The sequence below is a fragment of the Saccostrea cucullata genome, unplaced genomic scaffold (genome assembly GCF_032062105.1).
Source record: "Saccostrea cucullata isolate Sc308-1 unplaced genomic scaffold, CSIRO_AGI_Scuc_v1 ctg7386, whole genome shotgun sequence".
Lineage (NCBI taxonomy): Eukaryota > Metazoa > Mollusca > Bivalvia > Ostreida > Ostreidae > Saccostrea > Saccostrea cuccullata.
In genome coordinates, this window is record NW_026927768.1 from 1 (window position 1) to 16641 (window position 16641).

At 35.1% G+C, this 16641-nt stretch overlaps 2 protein-coding genes across 2 annotated transcripts; both read right to left on the bottom strand.

Annotated features, from left to right (window-relative positions):
• Nucleotides 1-2971: 2971 nt before the first annotated feature.
• Nucleotides 2972-6343, bottom strand: LOC134275479 (uncharacterized protein K02A2.6-like). Its single transcript, XM_062757763.1, has one exon. It carries the CDS (start codon nt 6341-6343, stop codon nt 2972-2974), a length of 3372 nt encoding a protein of 1123 aa, XP_062613747.1.
• Nucleotides 6344-10182: 3839 nt separating this feature from the next.
• LOC134275480 (complement C1q-like protein 2) lies at nt 10183-13894 on the bottom strand. The gene is made up of 2 exons (XM_062757764.1): nt 13468-13894; nt 10183-10873 (listed from the first exon to the last, which is right to left on the bottom strand). The coding sequence occupies exons 1-2, from the start codon at nt 13865-13867 to the stop codon at nt 10479-10481; spliced, it is 795 nt and encodes a 264-aa protein (XP_062613748.1). The 5' UTR covers nt 13868-13894; the 3' UTR covers nt 10183-10478.
• Nucleotides 13895-16641: the final 2747 nt, after the last annotated feature.

Genomic DNA, 16641 nt, shown 5'->3' on the forward strand with positions numbered 1-16641 from the left:
GCTTTATTTTGCACAACAGTTGGCCGAATATGATTGGTAAAGCAAAACCATGTTTATTCAAAATGTCATTCAGAGCCGCCTATTAGAGCTAATAGGAAAAACCTATAGATTTAAGCATCCCAGCAAGTCAAGTCGTCAAGCAGAGATTTTTTTCAGAACATAAAACATACCGTCTGGTTTTCTTAACTGACAAACTGAAGAAAAATGTTCAAAAGGCTTAGTGTAAATACTTTAATGAATGGTACATTTGTCGTTAAAAATATCTCACATTTTTCTCAGGCAAATGAGACTACCGATATTGATGAAATCTGCAGTTTCATTTGTGTTTATTGGTATTCATTACTGTTGCTTATTTTTTTATTTTGTTATTTATTTTGTTTTCTTTCTATATTACTTTTAATTTTTGGAGGCATTTTCATTTTGAAGGATCTCGCTTAATAGCAGAAATTTCTTTAAAAAAAAAGAACGGAATACAGACAATATACTAGTAATTGATGGGAAACAGACATAAAATAGCTATTATTTTGCTGTGGCAAAGTGTAACATAGATTTATACAGTGTTTAATCCATGGCAAAACTAGTGGTGACAACAGGGGGTGTCCCTTCCTCCGTCCCTTTGTCTTCCTATATCATTCTACATATAATCTAAAAGATTTATATTTTTGATAACATTGAAAAATTCGTTCACATCAGATTCCACTGAAAGTTTTCAAAAAGTTTCTGTAGCAGATCTGATAAGAGTGTCGTCCTTTTTAGAGCTAATGGATTATTGTATAAAATTCAAAAGAAAGGCGTTGTTTTTTTTTTTTTTTTGGGGGGGGGGGGAATGTGTATATATTACATGTTGATAAAAGCAATATGATTTTAATTGTAAGTACCGAGAAAAATCACCTGGTGACACTTTACGTGAAATGTGTCAAATTTAACCAGATGTTGACATCACGATAACAGGCTGCATTTTAAATGTTTCTGATTTTAATATTAATACACTTTCCATACGATTAAAAAAATGAAAATAGAACGTGTTCTGAAAAGGGTTTTATCGCTTCATCACACTGATTCGCATTTCTGAAGGGAATCATTCTATTAACGGTGAATTTCAGATAATCAGCAGACAATATCGCTTTCCTTATATACATGTACCCTGAAAAAATAATTATGAAATAAGTAACTTTATCACCTAGGTTTTGCATTTTTTCATTATTATTCTCATAAGTCTGGGGAAAAATCGTTTATAAAATTTACTAACTTTGAACTGTCTCCATTAAGATGATTAAGCGGTCCCGACCCTCTGCTATATATTTCACTAAGAAAATTTAAAAGTTCTAAATTTTCTCTCAGATATATTGTGCAATGCAACGCAAAAAATCAAATAAATGACCATATTGAATTCTTTTAAAACTGCCACTACATAATTTCTAGATATTGATATAACTTTACATGATAATAAAATCTAGACATAACTGGGAAAATCTTGATAATATGACACGTTTGATCCGTGTCAAAAAGAGGGTTCTCAAGATATTGAGTGCTCAAAATGAATATAGTACGGGTCTGTTTATTACTACAGTGTATCTCCAACTATTTTTGTCATTTTGTTAATGACCTTTCTCATTGTTAAGTATTGGTACTTAACCATATTTTGAACATTTGTAATGCAATTCCATTCTGTATGATATTATCAATAAAGAAGTACACTGTGTCAATGCTTTCATGCCGCACTTCGCTCTTGAGGACAAATGGATGTTCATAAAATAAAATTCCTTAATGGAGCATAAAAGACAGCAAACTCTAAACTTTTGGAAATGGTAATTATATAAATCTGAATCCAAAAATATACAAAAATAAGAATTATTTATGTATTTCCTTATTACAGTATGCTAGTTTTAAAAATTGTTTATTTAGTGTAAAACTTCTGATTCAAAGACATTTCTAAGTTGTGTGTAATGATGAGCACATTTTTTCTCTGATCCTACCTTAATATATAAATAAAATGTATACATTCTCGGCACAGTTATTTGTTTTGTGTGGTTCTACTCTTTATTGTTTTCTTAAGGCAATATCTACAGATGGTACAATTTACCGTATCAATCGAAAAACAAACTGCATTTATTCAAATATGTTGAGTGTGGGGGGTGGGGGGTCGTTTGCTATATTGTGGATTTGCCAATACACAGAATGCCTTCTATCATTAAACCGGGTCGAAGGACATTAATCATTGTAAGGAAAGAACACTCTATCCAGTTTGCCATCAAGCAAGTTTCAAGTCAATGATTTTTTAAATGAAAAAATCGTTTGGAACATTTATTTTGTACAGCATGAACCAAATTTCAAACCATATAATTTATATGAAAATTTTAAAATGCTATAATTCAGACAAAAGTCAATGAAGCGGAATGCAAACTTGATCTGAAACTCCCCAAGATACACTTACTACCAAAAATCAGCCAATTCAGTTCAAGAGTTAAAAGAGTGCGAAAAACCAAGTGAGACAGACTAACAGACAGACATACAGACAGAGCAAAAGACGGACAGACGGACAAGACGAACAGACTCAGCGGAAACCTATAGTAGTCCCCTCCAGTGTAACTATTAAATGAATCAAAGTAGCAAATGACTTAGGTATATGTAGTGTCCCATACAAAGTTATTATCGGATTTAACCACATGTAAAACAAACTAATCAGCCATAGTTTTATTACATTATCATCAACTTCCGGTTGAGTACAAGGGAGGCAAATCACAATTAAATAAATGAGAGTTATCTTTCTTAGATCACGAAATATAATGTTTACTATAATAATCATACACTACAATCCTCCCCCTTTTCATTTAAACAAATATCAATTATTTCAATTAAATTGTAAATGGACAAATCTATTTAGCAATTAACTTTAACACAGTCAATGAATCATTACAGTGTTTATAAATCATTGAAAATTTATATTTGAACAAAGGTTACATAGAACATGTTATTTCATTATATAGTCCTTGAATTTCACCGGCAAAGAGCGTTGACGAATTGGTCGGCTTAATTGCGGTGAACTTGTCGTCAGATCTTGAACATTGCTGTCGGAATCCTCTGCTAATGAGTTTCCTGATGACGATGCCTGGACATCATCTGAAATCGCACTTTTGTCGCTCGCAATTTGATTTGGAACTGAATTTCCTGAACACAAATCTTCATTTCCATTGGAATTTTCACTTAACACATTTTCATTCACATTTTCACTTGACACATTCACAGATTCCTTAGAATTCACAAACTTTTTCAAATGAGACACATTTCTTTTGTAATGAACTCCCTCCATGGATTCTAACACAACACTATTTCCATTTTTCTCGACAACTTTGAATGGATCACTATGAAATGACGTAGATAACTTGTTTTCCTTGTTCTTCTTCATCAAAGCAAGATCACACCACGGTTTTATGTCACGAAGTGTAGCTCCTCTCTTAGCATCAGAATAAATTTTCCCTTTTGCCTTCTCTGCATCTCTATCTCTAACTCTGTAATCCGTCTCATGATATGTGTAGATTTCTGGTAGTTTTGTACGAATGACTCGACGGAACAACTCGGCCGGACTCACTCCTGTTGTGGTATGTGGTGATGAGCGATACATCAGCAAATAAGTCTGAAGTTCCGATTTCCAGTCTTTCTTCTCTGCTTGTGCAATCTTCAGTCTCTTCAATATTGATCTGTTCTGACGTTCAATTTCTCCATTGGCCTGTGGCCACAATGGGGTGGTTTTCCTATGAACTATTCCATTTATTTCACAGTATGTTTTGAAATATTCACTGACGAATTGTGGTCCGTTGTCTGTTGTAATAGAAACAGGTAATCCATGTGTACTGAATATCTTTGTCAACACTTCGACCATTTTCTCCGCCGTTGTAGATCTCATCACAGCCAGATCAATCCATCGTGAATAATAATCAACGATAGTAAAAATGTAGTCTCCGGATGGTAGCGGTCCTAGGAAATCAGCTGCTAAATGTTCCCATGGTCGTGATGGTAGTTCTGTTCTGTGCATAGGTTCCACTTTTTCAGGTTGTGATACTAACTGGCATCCATAACAAGCTTTGTTCCACTGTTCAATGTCTTGGTCCATTTTAGGCCACCAAACCTTGGATCGCAATCGCTGCTTCATGATAACAATTCCAGGATGTCCCTCATGACCTAGTGCCAGTACTTGGTCGCGTAATGACTTAGGTATGACAATCCTTGTCCCTCGTAGTATCAGATGTCCCACAGTACACAATTCTGATTTTACTGTCAAATAATCTTTGTTCTGTAACTGATACCATTTCCCTGTTATCAAGCATTCTCTCAAGTTCTTGAGATCCTCATCCTCCAATGATGCTCTCTCAAGCTCAGATACGGTCATTGCCATTGGAACAGCTTCCTCAATAACAAAGCGTAAGTATTCCTCTGTATCACTCGTCTTCGGATTTGGTGTATCTGTTGACAACATCCTTGACAACGAATCAGCTATGTTTGATTTACCCGGAATATGACGAACTGTGTAACTGTAGTTCTGCATCCTTAACAACCATCTCTCTACACGTGCACATGGTTTCGATTTTGGCGAGAAAATGAACTCAAGTGGCTTATGGTCTGTTAACAGCTCAAAAGTCTTCCCCATCAGGTACATGTGAAACCGCTCACACGCCCACACTAAGCTGAGTGCTTCCTTCTCGGTTTGTGCGTATCTGCGTTCGACGTCCGTTAGGGATCTGCTCGCATAGGAGATAATCTTAGGTTTCCCTTGTTGTTCCTGGACTAAAACAGCACCTAAGCCGACTGGACTTGCATCTGCAATTACTTGTGTTTTGGCATTCACATCAAAGTAGGCTAAAGTTGACACATTAGCTAAACAGTCTTTAAGTTTGTCAAACGCTTCATTTTGTTCTCGTCCCCATGCAAATGACTGGTCTTTACGCAAAAGTCTGTTTAAGGGTTCTGCTACAGTGGACAGGTTTGGTATGAATCTGACCGCGAAATTGACTAGTCCCAAGAAGCTGCGCACCTCAGATACTGACTGTGGTGTCCTGGCACTCCTAATAGCCTGGACTTTGCTGTCTGCTATTCCGATACCATGTTCAGAGAGTACGTATCCCATGAAATCGATCTTCTCCATATTGAATTGACACTTCTCAATGTTCAAAGTCATTCCTGAGTCTTCTAAACGTTTCAACACTGATTCTAGGTTACGTCGATGCTCTTGTTCTGTTGATCCATGGACCACAACATCATCGTATATTGCATTCACACCAGGTAAGTCTCCTAATGTCTGTTGAATGATTTTGTTATACATTTCAGGAGCACAGCTCACTCCAAACAATAAACGTTTGTATCGATAAAGTCCTCTTGGTGTCATAAAGGTAGTTATTTCTCTAGAGTCTGGGGTAAGCTCTAACTGATGATAGGCCCACTTGATATCTAGTTTACTGTAAACTTTGCTCTGATTCAAGTCCTGCAAGATTTCGTCGACAGTAGGAATTTGATATCTCTCACGAACGACTGCCTCGTTAGCTCTTCGCATGTCGACACATATGCGAATATCTGAATTCTTCTTTGGTACAACCACAATAGGTGATACCCACTGACTTGGCCCTTTGACTCTCTCGACAACATCCATCTTCTCAAGTTCATCCAGTTTCTGGTCTAGCTTACTGCGTAAATGGTACGGTACTCTACGTACGGACTGAATTACAGGATGTACGGACACATCAATTGGAATTTTAAGTTGGAAGTCTCTCAGTTTTCCAAGTCCTGTGAACACTTTTGGAAATTTCCCTAGTATCTCTGTTTTAATATCTGTGCTATTCACATTGTGTACTGGTGCAACAGTACTTGTCTCTTGAATCTGTAGTACTCCAAGCTGGGTAGAAGTATCATAGCCTAGGAGAGCTTGTCCACTTTCTTCTACAACAAAGAACTCGGCTGACACACCCCGGTCTCGCGTACACACATCAGCAACAAAACTTCCTGCGACAGTCAGTGGTTTGTTACTACCATAGGGATAGAGTTTCTTTGTCGATGCTTTCGACTGTCTGTGACATTTCACTTTTTGTTCCTTGAGTTGTTCCCATAAGTGTCTGTCAATAACATTCACTGAAGCTCCTGAGTCGATGATCACTTTTGAATCAATACCGCCAATACTAACACTAAAGTCATTCTTTGAACGATCCTGGTTCCGAATAGTAAACACATAAGTTCTCTCAGACTCCTGACCTTGTTCTACTTCTGAAGTTTCAATATTTCGGACTGCTGCCCTCTTGGTTTTGTGCCACTTTGTCTTTGACTTGGTCTTGCAGCATGCTTCATAATGTCCTTCCATGTGACATTTCCGACACTTCTGTGTGATTCTACTCTTTATTGTTTTCTTAAAGGCAATATCTACAGATGGTACAATTTACCGTATCAATCGAAAAACAAACTGCATTTATTCAAATATGTTGAGTGTGGGGGGTGGGGGGTCGTTTGCTATATTGTGGATTTGCCAATACACAGAATGCCTTCTATCATTAAACCGGGTCGAAGGACATTAATCATTGTAAGGAAAGAACACTCTATCCAGTTTGCCATCAAGCAAGTTTCAAGTCAATGATTTTTTAAATGAAAAAATCGTTTGGAACATTTATTTTGTACAGCATGAACCAAATTTCAAACCATATAATTTATATGAAAATTTTAAAATGCTATAATTCAGACAAAAGTCAATGAAGCGGAATGCAAACTTGATCTGAAACTCCCCAAGATACACTTACTACCAAAAATCAGCCAATTCAGTTCAAGAGTTAAAAGAGTGCGAAAAACCAAGTGAGACAGACTAACAGACAGACATACAGACAGAGCAAAAGACGGACAGACGGACAAGACGAACAGACTCAGCGGAAACCTATAGTAGTCCCCTCCAGTGTAACTATTAAATGAATCAAAGTAGCAAATGACTTAGGTATACTGTAATTGATTGATGCTAAGGCGTAACCTATGTTTAGCAAATGAATGGAGAGATTTTTATACACTTATTTGCTTGCTATGAGTACAATAGCAAGTTGTCAAGACTGTAACTTTTTCACGAGGCAAAGCCAAGGGAAATAGTTGCTGTCGAGGGGTACGATGAAGTTGCTATTGTCCGAATAGGAAAAATGTGTTTTAATATACCGAAGTAATTTTTCTGCAACGGTTAAAACAGGAACAGTTCCGAGGTGAAAAGCGAGGGAATAGTTTGATGATTTTTCGCCATGGGCAAATAGCACAAGAACTATTCCATGGTAGGGATAGGGGCTGTTTAGAAAAAAATAACATGTTTATTCGTAGTATTTTTATATAGAAACAATTCAAAGAATAAAATAATTATGTATTATGCAATATTCATATACCCGATGTCATCACAAACATTTTGAACTGTTACATACATAATCACATTTCCTAACCATATTAGTATAAATTGGAACATTTCGGAGAAAAAAGTAATAAAATATGGACAAAATCTGTAAACATCCGAAAAGCTTCATCGCAAAACCTAGTTTGAGACCAACACGCGAGAGATGAAAATCAAGAGAGATATTCAACTTGAAAAAAGAGTTAATTTTTGTTTAAGATAATATTTATTTAAAGTCGGGTACATCAAACAAAGAACATTAGCTCTGAAGAGCTATTTTCCGACTACATAATAATCTTACATAAAATACAACAATCATATATAATAAACAAGAAACTGCTTTTAAAATTTTACATCACACTACTGAAATATCAGTATCACTCCGTGGTGCTAAACAATGATATAGTATTCATCACATTTAGACCAACAAACTGAAAATAAATTAAACCCTGTTTACCGGTTTCTAAAAATAAAAGTAGCGACAAGCACAGCAATTTCAACAATTTCCGTACCAACTTTGTGTTTTCTTGTTTAAAACAAGTTTTGCGACTTACATTGTTTTAAATTGCAAAAAGTTGAAAATATGAATGTTTCTTTACCTGAAAAGTGAAAATATGTATAAGTTTCTAATTCTGTTACGTGCAACTGTACATGAAAGTGTCAAAACAGCACCTCTCGATTTTTTTTCGATAACCAAAAGCACAAATTGGCTAAATATTCAAGGGGAAGTTTGTTGAATACTGTTATTGCATATCTTAAGTTTAGGAGAAAATGCGTATGTGTTATTATAGATGTAGTCAGTTCCTCACCTTGAATGACTTTTCAATGTAATCAAAAATATAAATCTATTAGAATAACATACCAAGACAAAGAAACAGAGGGAGACATCCCCGCAACCAATATGATTAAAATGATTATGACAAAGTCCATGTAAAACCCCCTCCTGTTACCTGTATTGTTGCCATTCATTGGTGGATCCAGGATTCTTAAAGGGGAGGGGATTTTGGGATCAGGGAAGAGAGCCAACAGCCACACCTAAAAATTGATTTAATAAATCTTAAGTATATTTTGGAAACAAAAAGGGGGCGGGCCCCTCTAAATCCACCAGTGTCTAAATTCTACATATTGTGCATATTATTATAAATCTTACACTACGAGGGCTGTTTAATAAATAATGTCCTGAGCTCTATGACATTATAGAAATCTTATGACATTAAGCTTGAGTTTCTCTCATGATTGAATCTTTAATGAATAGATTACAGTTTAATTGACCTCTTTTCATCACAAAGTTTAATTGTGAGAAGCTGAAAATCACGGGCTATTCGAGACACTGCATTCAATATGAATGGTAAAGAATTAGTAGACAAGAGTGAAATTAAACGCTTTATGAAAGCTGCCGTAAAACTAGATAAGAATCTAAAAGAAATATTCTATAAACAATGTGAAATTTACAGCAACTAATGTATGTTTTATAGACACAGGTGAGTTTCAATCAACAAAAATGATATAATGGGCATCAAAAATGGGCACCGTCCTTGGCGACAAATTCTTAAAAAACCAATGTAATGTTTGCGAAAATTCAACAAATAATCACTGATGATGGTGGATTGAATTTAAGAAACATAGCAAAATTGATAGGCATCATTTGGGGTGTGGATGGGGGGTGTTAGTTTACAATGTTTTAAAGAAACATTTGAAAGTAAAAAAGCTTAGTACTCAATGGTCACCCTATTTTTTGAAAAATGAGTGAAAACAACAGCGTGTAAGAATATCTCAACAGTTATTTTTAAAAATCAAAAATTGAAATTATCCACTTTGTCTGAACTTCAAACAGATCGTGAAACTTGATTTCATTGCTTTAAACCCTCAAAACAATTTTACAACAAGATCCTTTGGACAAAAACAGTCAAGGTCTAACAAAAGCAAAGAGTTCAAAAGCACAAAAATAGTTTTATATGTCATTTTCTTATATATCAGTAGTCTTGTTTTTAAAATTCGTATTCGGGGAGCCAGTTCAATTTCTGGAATAGTCTAGAAAGCAAAACTTTTCAAAAAACAAAATCGAAAGGTTTATGAGAGGATGGGAAAAGAGTAAGGAATCCACTACATTTAATTTCGTCATGACAGCGTCCAAACCCACAGGCCATGAAGAGTAAAGTAGTTTGGGGGATAAAGAGACAGTTAATGTTTTGTCAAACCAACAATAATCGCCAGGCCTGGGGATCAGTTTTTGATCTCAGTCTCACTTTTACCAAAGGAATATATAGTGAAAAAGTGAGACTGAGATCAAAAGTGAGCTCGTCTAAGTTTTATGGCCCCCAGGCCAGATCTGTCTTCCTTTCACTTGTTTCATTTTCCAAACCTGAAAAAACACCCTTCAGAAAGAAGAAACAGGTCAAGGAAATCATAGGATCTGCCACATTCCAGTATACGAAGGGCAATACTCAAAAAATTGTTTTAAAAACAATCAGATATTGGATTAAAATGTCACGAACATGTGTTTCAATTAAAAGAGAATATTTAAGTAAAATCATTTAGGCTAAATCCTTGAAAAGCGTTTTTCGTTGCTTTCCGAGAACCAAGGAAATTATTTATTGAACAGCTCTCGTATGCCATAGTAAGCACTATTTTCATGCTTGTGTCCCATCAATTCTATTTTCTGTATTCCTTTCTTTAAAAAGAAATCTCTGTTATTATGTGATCCCTCTCAAATGTTATTGCTCCCATTACATATTTTAAGTACATGTACACATGTATTTTAAAATAGATTATCAGTAAAAGAAAGAAACACAATGTTAAATTTTCAATGGCATTTATTACGATTGATAATCTTGTTAAAATGGTACTTAAAACTGTATCGGCTTAAACATAACGACAAATAATTAAAATGCATTATGTACAATTCATGTGCTTAGTTTTGTTTATTAAAAGCTGTTTAATATTTACGGAGGTTGTGAAGGATATCTAAATATTGCTTCAAAATTTTCTTAATATGTAAACAACGTAATCTTTATTATAACACATGTCCTGTAATTTGCTCCGTTGGGTTTATGACCCTGAATATTGATAAGGAAGGGAGGTGTGATAATTATATAAGAAAACCAGAGAAAGTAGTAACAGGACCGTCGTAATAGCCTGAACCAGAGAAATGTCTGATCCACACCGCGTCTCCCTTCTGAATAGTCAGCACCACCATATTGGGACCTGCGTCATAATAATCAGAACCACTGCCACCGTTGGCCAATGTTCTGACTTTTGTAGATCCATTCAAGACAATGTCAACATAAATAGTATTTGCATGATAACTCTGAACATTCACAAAGAAGACATACATCCCGGCTGTAGGAGCAGTAAACATTCCATTGCTCGGATTGTATCCATTCCCTTCATTACTGATGACGGAGGGAAATACCAGGGTCCCGCTGTTCCATGAAGAGCTGCTGGAGGACACTGTGGCAGAAAAGGCTACTTTCTTTGATTTACCTACAAATACAATACGTTTGTTTTTTTTCATTTATGATCTCTCCAAAATAAGAGGCGTGTTTGGTCGTCTGACCGGGACAGCATGGCGTTGCGGATAATACAACACTTCCCAATTTCAATCCAATTTTAAATGATAAATGTATTTGTCATTCTGATACTTTGGAGGTCGATGTTTGCTCTGCTCCTATTTTGTATTGTTTTATGGACTATGATATTGAATATTGTTTGTTATCTCCATATCCTTCCTTCATTCCAATTAAAGAATAGAAGAACTAAGGACATGTTGAAAAAAAAAACAAAAAAAAGGGAAAAAACCGGGAACCCTTAATTTATTTTCCATTGATAAAAGAAAAACTACATTTCTGGGGCATTTAAATTGATACCGTTGCTATTCCTACCTTTTGATGCACGCTCTTCGAGTTCTTATATTTTGTCTGTACATGTAGAAAATGTCAATAAAGGCAAATTTCAGGACATAAAACTCGTACAATTAAAATTACTGATCGGCGAAGACCATTTAATATGAATTTCATTGTACAACGGCACTGGAAAGAGTTGAACAATAAAAAAACAATTGACAAGCAGAGCAAAATGTTCTAAACCTTTGTTTTTATGAGAAATCGCTAAACACTGTTCATTTAAGAGTTCTAATTCCAGAGTATATAACTTATCCACAGTGGAAATAGAGATTATTGAGGTTTCATGACAAATTGCTTCATTTGCTAAAAAGTTATAACTGATGTTGCTTGTGAGATGTTAACGTTTCCTTATATACAAATGCCCAAAACAAGCTTATTTTCAAACTATTTCCAAGTATCTTTGAAATACCCCGGTATTCACAAATTAAACATAACACATAATACACACATCTTGTACACAATACACTTCTTTTAATTCTCCTATTCAAAGATTCTAAAATTATAGGACACTGTTTAATATATTTTTACTCATTATGGCAAATAATTGATCAAGATTTTGATAAATTTACTTGTTTTATGGCTTTTTACATCCCCAATTTTTTTTTCATCCATAATAAGATGTCGCCAGTCAAGGTGCCTCAAATCTATAAATACATCTCTATCTCATGCTGGTAATATTTATAACATATTTAGTTATAGAGATTATGCATATCAAATAATCTGTTTTTATAAAAACACACATCGTAATCAAATCTAACATATCTTCGGGTCGATTTGGACTGATTTGTTTTATGTTCTTTAAATTGTCAGACTTTTGTTCTTATACTGAATCTGACTGCGTTATTTTCCGTCTACGTGATCAATATGTAGGGCTCACAGCGGGTGTAACCGCTTAACAAGGGGTGTTCAATACTCTTAAATCTGTATATAACACTTCCAAAATATGCTGAAACACAGTTTCTTTGAAGTCTCATCTGAATAGTAGTTAATATTTCTGTAAGGACTAAGAATAGGGGCTTGATAGAGCATTTGCCGAATCCTGCGAAGCATTTTATTTTCTAATTACTCTTTTACACAAGAAAACAATACCAAACTAGAGGTACTGTGAGCAATGAGCTCACTAAATGATACCCCCGCCTCCCATAATGTCCATGTTTTTCTATACATTGTTTTACGATAATGTGTAAAGAGGAATAACTCGTCCCATCAAATGTTATCTAGAAGCTTCTATTTGAGTCATAGGTAAACATATAATGGCAATGTCCATGTTTTGCTATGGAAAACCTTAAATACGTGTCGAATAAAAAAGTAAAATAGGAGGTGCACAATGGCAATATGTAATAAAGATTCTGTGAAAGTTTCATTAAATTTCACTCAGTAGTATAAGAGGAGCTGCTCATAAGAGATAAAGCGTAACAGACGGACGGACAGACGGACGGACGGACGTATCCCATCACTATATACCCTCCCACTTTTCAAGCGGGGGGTATAATAAAAACTGAAATCAAAATGCATATCTGGTGTCGTCGAAGTCAAGCGCGCAAAGGTGTTTTGTTATTACCAGAAAAATCCAAATGTGACGTATAAAAAGAATCCTATTAAGCACCATCTCATTACTTTAATCATAATGACAGTAACTAACGGATAATCAAAACAATGATGGATTCCTTTTGAACGTAGCGGCCATTTCTGTAATATTAATTGCCCGTAGAATTTGCTGCCATGTCAATATTCCACTTATATCCGAGGGTTCCTAGCAAAGTGGAAAGTGTAGACAATGTGGTTGTATAGGTTATATCTTGTTCCGTTGTAAATATAAACACTTGACATTAATTGACAATTTTTCCGGTGTTTGAATCATAACAACAAAATCTTCCTGATAAATATCGTACATCTTGATTTTTGTGGAGAAAAAATACCTCATACTTAGTTTTATATTTTCTGCGATATATACACTCTGAAACTAGTAAACCGGAACAACTAACAAAATTACGACGTTTTACAACTAAAACCTTGTTCATTTTGGTAAAGAAAACATTTTTTTTTAATTGTTCCTATGCTCGTCTTAATTACATTTCTCTAGGATAAAGAAAAGCTTGTAAGCTTTTAAAAAAACCCAGTTGATTTCACAAAGAATGAATCAGCATTTTTTTCCAGGTTACAGAGTACACTTACCACTAACGAAACTTGAAACATTCGACAATGATGCCTGCAAAGAAGCAACCAACGAAGATAAGTTTCCTTCTTTTGCCTTGGTCCTCTGTAACTCAGAATCAAGTCGTTGGTTTTCTGATTTGAGATCCTCTACTTCTGCTTCCAACTGAGAAATTCTAGATCCCGTGGATTCCTTTAATGTTAACACGTCTTTCATCAGGGACTGAACAGTATTTACTAAACTCATTCTTATAAGACTTTCTTGGTTAAGAAAGTGACGGAAAGTATCTGATTCTTTAGAATCACCATCAGTCACGAACGTTCTGGACAAGCTTCCATTTGTTTGATCCGACAGCAATGAGAGAGCAATTAAAAAACGACTCATGCTACAAAATATCCATATTCTAAGTATGCATATCATATTTTTAGACTTCTGTGTGATATCCTAAATAAATGTAGTCAGCAAACAAGGCAACGCAAGGGCTTAATGTATATCATTTAGGTTCTACTTGAGTTTACTGCGCAACATATGGCTACATATATGATTGGATATCTGTAAAAAAAAAAAAAAATCCTGTCCAATGGTGACAGAGCTTACTATATACATTTTTGTGATTCGATCTTGTATTAGATTTTGCATACGAGGGGTTATCAAAAAGTTCGTGGACTGGGGCTATAAAATTAATACTATGTTGTCTGAGCTTGCCGCTTTACAAAATTTATGAGGAACATAAAACAACCAAAAAATAAAGAAATGTTGAAAATTTTAGCTTGATACGTTCGTTATTTCCCAAATCATTATAAAATAAAGACGACATTATATGATCACCCGGCACCGTCGCCGCTTAGTCTTACGACGTCCGACAACGTCATTATTTCTTCAATGTCCGCTTCTTCTACCTCGTACACTTATTTTGATGTGATTCCCTAGAGCTGAATAAGGACTTCAATCCGTCTTTTTTTTTATGACTTAACAATATCATGAACAGCAGCTTTCAGTGCATATATTATTGCAAATATACATTGGGAGAGATCCTCGCTTGATTGTGACAGCATAATTTTTTTAGCTCAATATAGCTATAAAACACATGATCAACGTCATTATTTTACGTGATAGATTTTTCAAACCTTGATTACAAATCGACATTAACTTTGCATCCCTGTTCTTTATGAATCTTTTTTGGCAAATAAAAACATATACTGAGTAATCTGGATGCAAATTTTTTTCTCCGTAGCCAGTTAAAAACTTTTCTAGGTGTATACCAGTTTTTTCAGGGACAAAACGTTATAGAATATTGGAAAATGAAACCCCTCCCCCTTTTGACGTCATTTTCTTTTTTTTGGATACTCCATGTAAAATTTACAATAAAATTTCAAATAACTTCCAGAATGAGGTAAAAATTTTATATTTTATGGAACAATAGTGTCCCAACACATACCTGAACTAGTCCTAATTGTAACGGGGACCGTTACAGATGTTTCCCAAACGCTCCCCAACTCCCCTTTGTGCCTAATTCCTGTAAGACATTTTTAAAATATGATCAGTATCGACGGATTTCATCAAAGAATTATAAAAGCTACAATGATATCAACTATATGTCATTTAATGCATTGTACGCGCAAGCACGTGCATGCACATGCAAGATGATCATGGCATGTTGTCTAAACCATTAACATATCTATATTTTGTAAGAATCAATAAAAAAAATGTTTAAGATATACATGCTACTGTTTTTTAAGTATATTGGTCATTTTGCGTATTTTGCGCGCGCACGTGCATGCATGCATGTTCGGACATTTAATTTTGATAGTACCATAATGTAGGAATCAATTATACCTAATCATACTCTAAATTTCATCCCGTTTTGTTGAAAACTAAGAAAGTTATAGGCATTCAAAGTTTCAGCCAATCAGATTGCAACACACATGCATGCGCATGCTTTCATGCTAATTCTTATATATCATGCTGTAGATCTTCATAATGTATAAGCATGTTGAAAATTTCAAAGGATTCTGTCGAAAAACTAGAAAGATATTAAGACTTTAGTTTCAACCAATCAGAGAGAAGCGCACGTGCATGCGCGTGAGATCTTGCGTTTTTGACCATGTCATCTTGTCTATATTACTTATATATCCTTATATTATGGGTTTCAAAACATTTCATCGAAAAATAGAAAAGTTACGGCTGTATCCATATATTAGTCATTTCACGTGTTGCAAGCACGTGCGCGCAAAATGACCTTCGTTCCGCAAATCTACATAACATGCCTAGTGACCCTAAAAAGGTTTCACCTTGATCAAATGTGTAGTTTACGAGATCATTCGCGGAAAGGATTTTCCCAGGAATAATAATAATAATAATAATAATAATAACTAGAGCAAAGCTCGTTGCAAAGCAACGAGTAGGTCTTCCGTCCTGTTTGACCGGAAGTAGCATTAATTCTTAACAAAAATGAGAAATAACGCCTAAAAATGGTTTGAATCCTTTAACGCTATGTTAATTAATGCAAAAATAAGCAATTTTTTGCTACTTCCGGTTTGACCGGAAGTGACAACAACGGACGAAAAAATTATTTTTTTGCTTCTAGAGACATTTGTTACCAAAAAACCTGTCAAGAACGGCAAAAATACGCGTTTTTCGACTACTTCCGGTTTGGCCAGAAGTGACGACGCCGGACGTTTTCCGACGACTTCAATAGATTAAGCTTGTCATTTTGAACAACTTTGCTTCTTTGACGTATTACAAATTCTCAATACGTTTTGAGATATAAAGAAAAAACTGTTGGCCCCTCTAGGCCCTTAAATTTAGGGGTCAGCCCTTTTTTCGAGATATCATTTGAAAGATCTTTGAATTCTGTACTTCTTTTGTTCTATACGTTTTCACAAAATATTTTCAGGTAAAAAGATATCGAAGAAAAGGTGTGAGAAATTTTGAAATTTGTGATAGGTCTATTTTCGGGCCATAGCGAGCGCCGACGAGCGTCACTTCCGGTAAATTTGATATACCTGATGCACCTCTCCAGACATAGCTCTACCTAGCCTCAAAGTTTGAAGTTTCTATCTAGAGCCGTTTTTCGGGAAAATTGTGGACAAAATGACCCTTAAAAAGCAGAAAATCGACGATATCTCTAGACCGGAAGTGACGTCATCGAAACGGAAAAAAACGCATAAGGTTCAAGTGATGTTCCATACGTC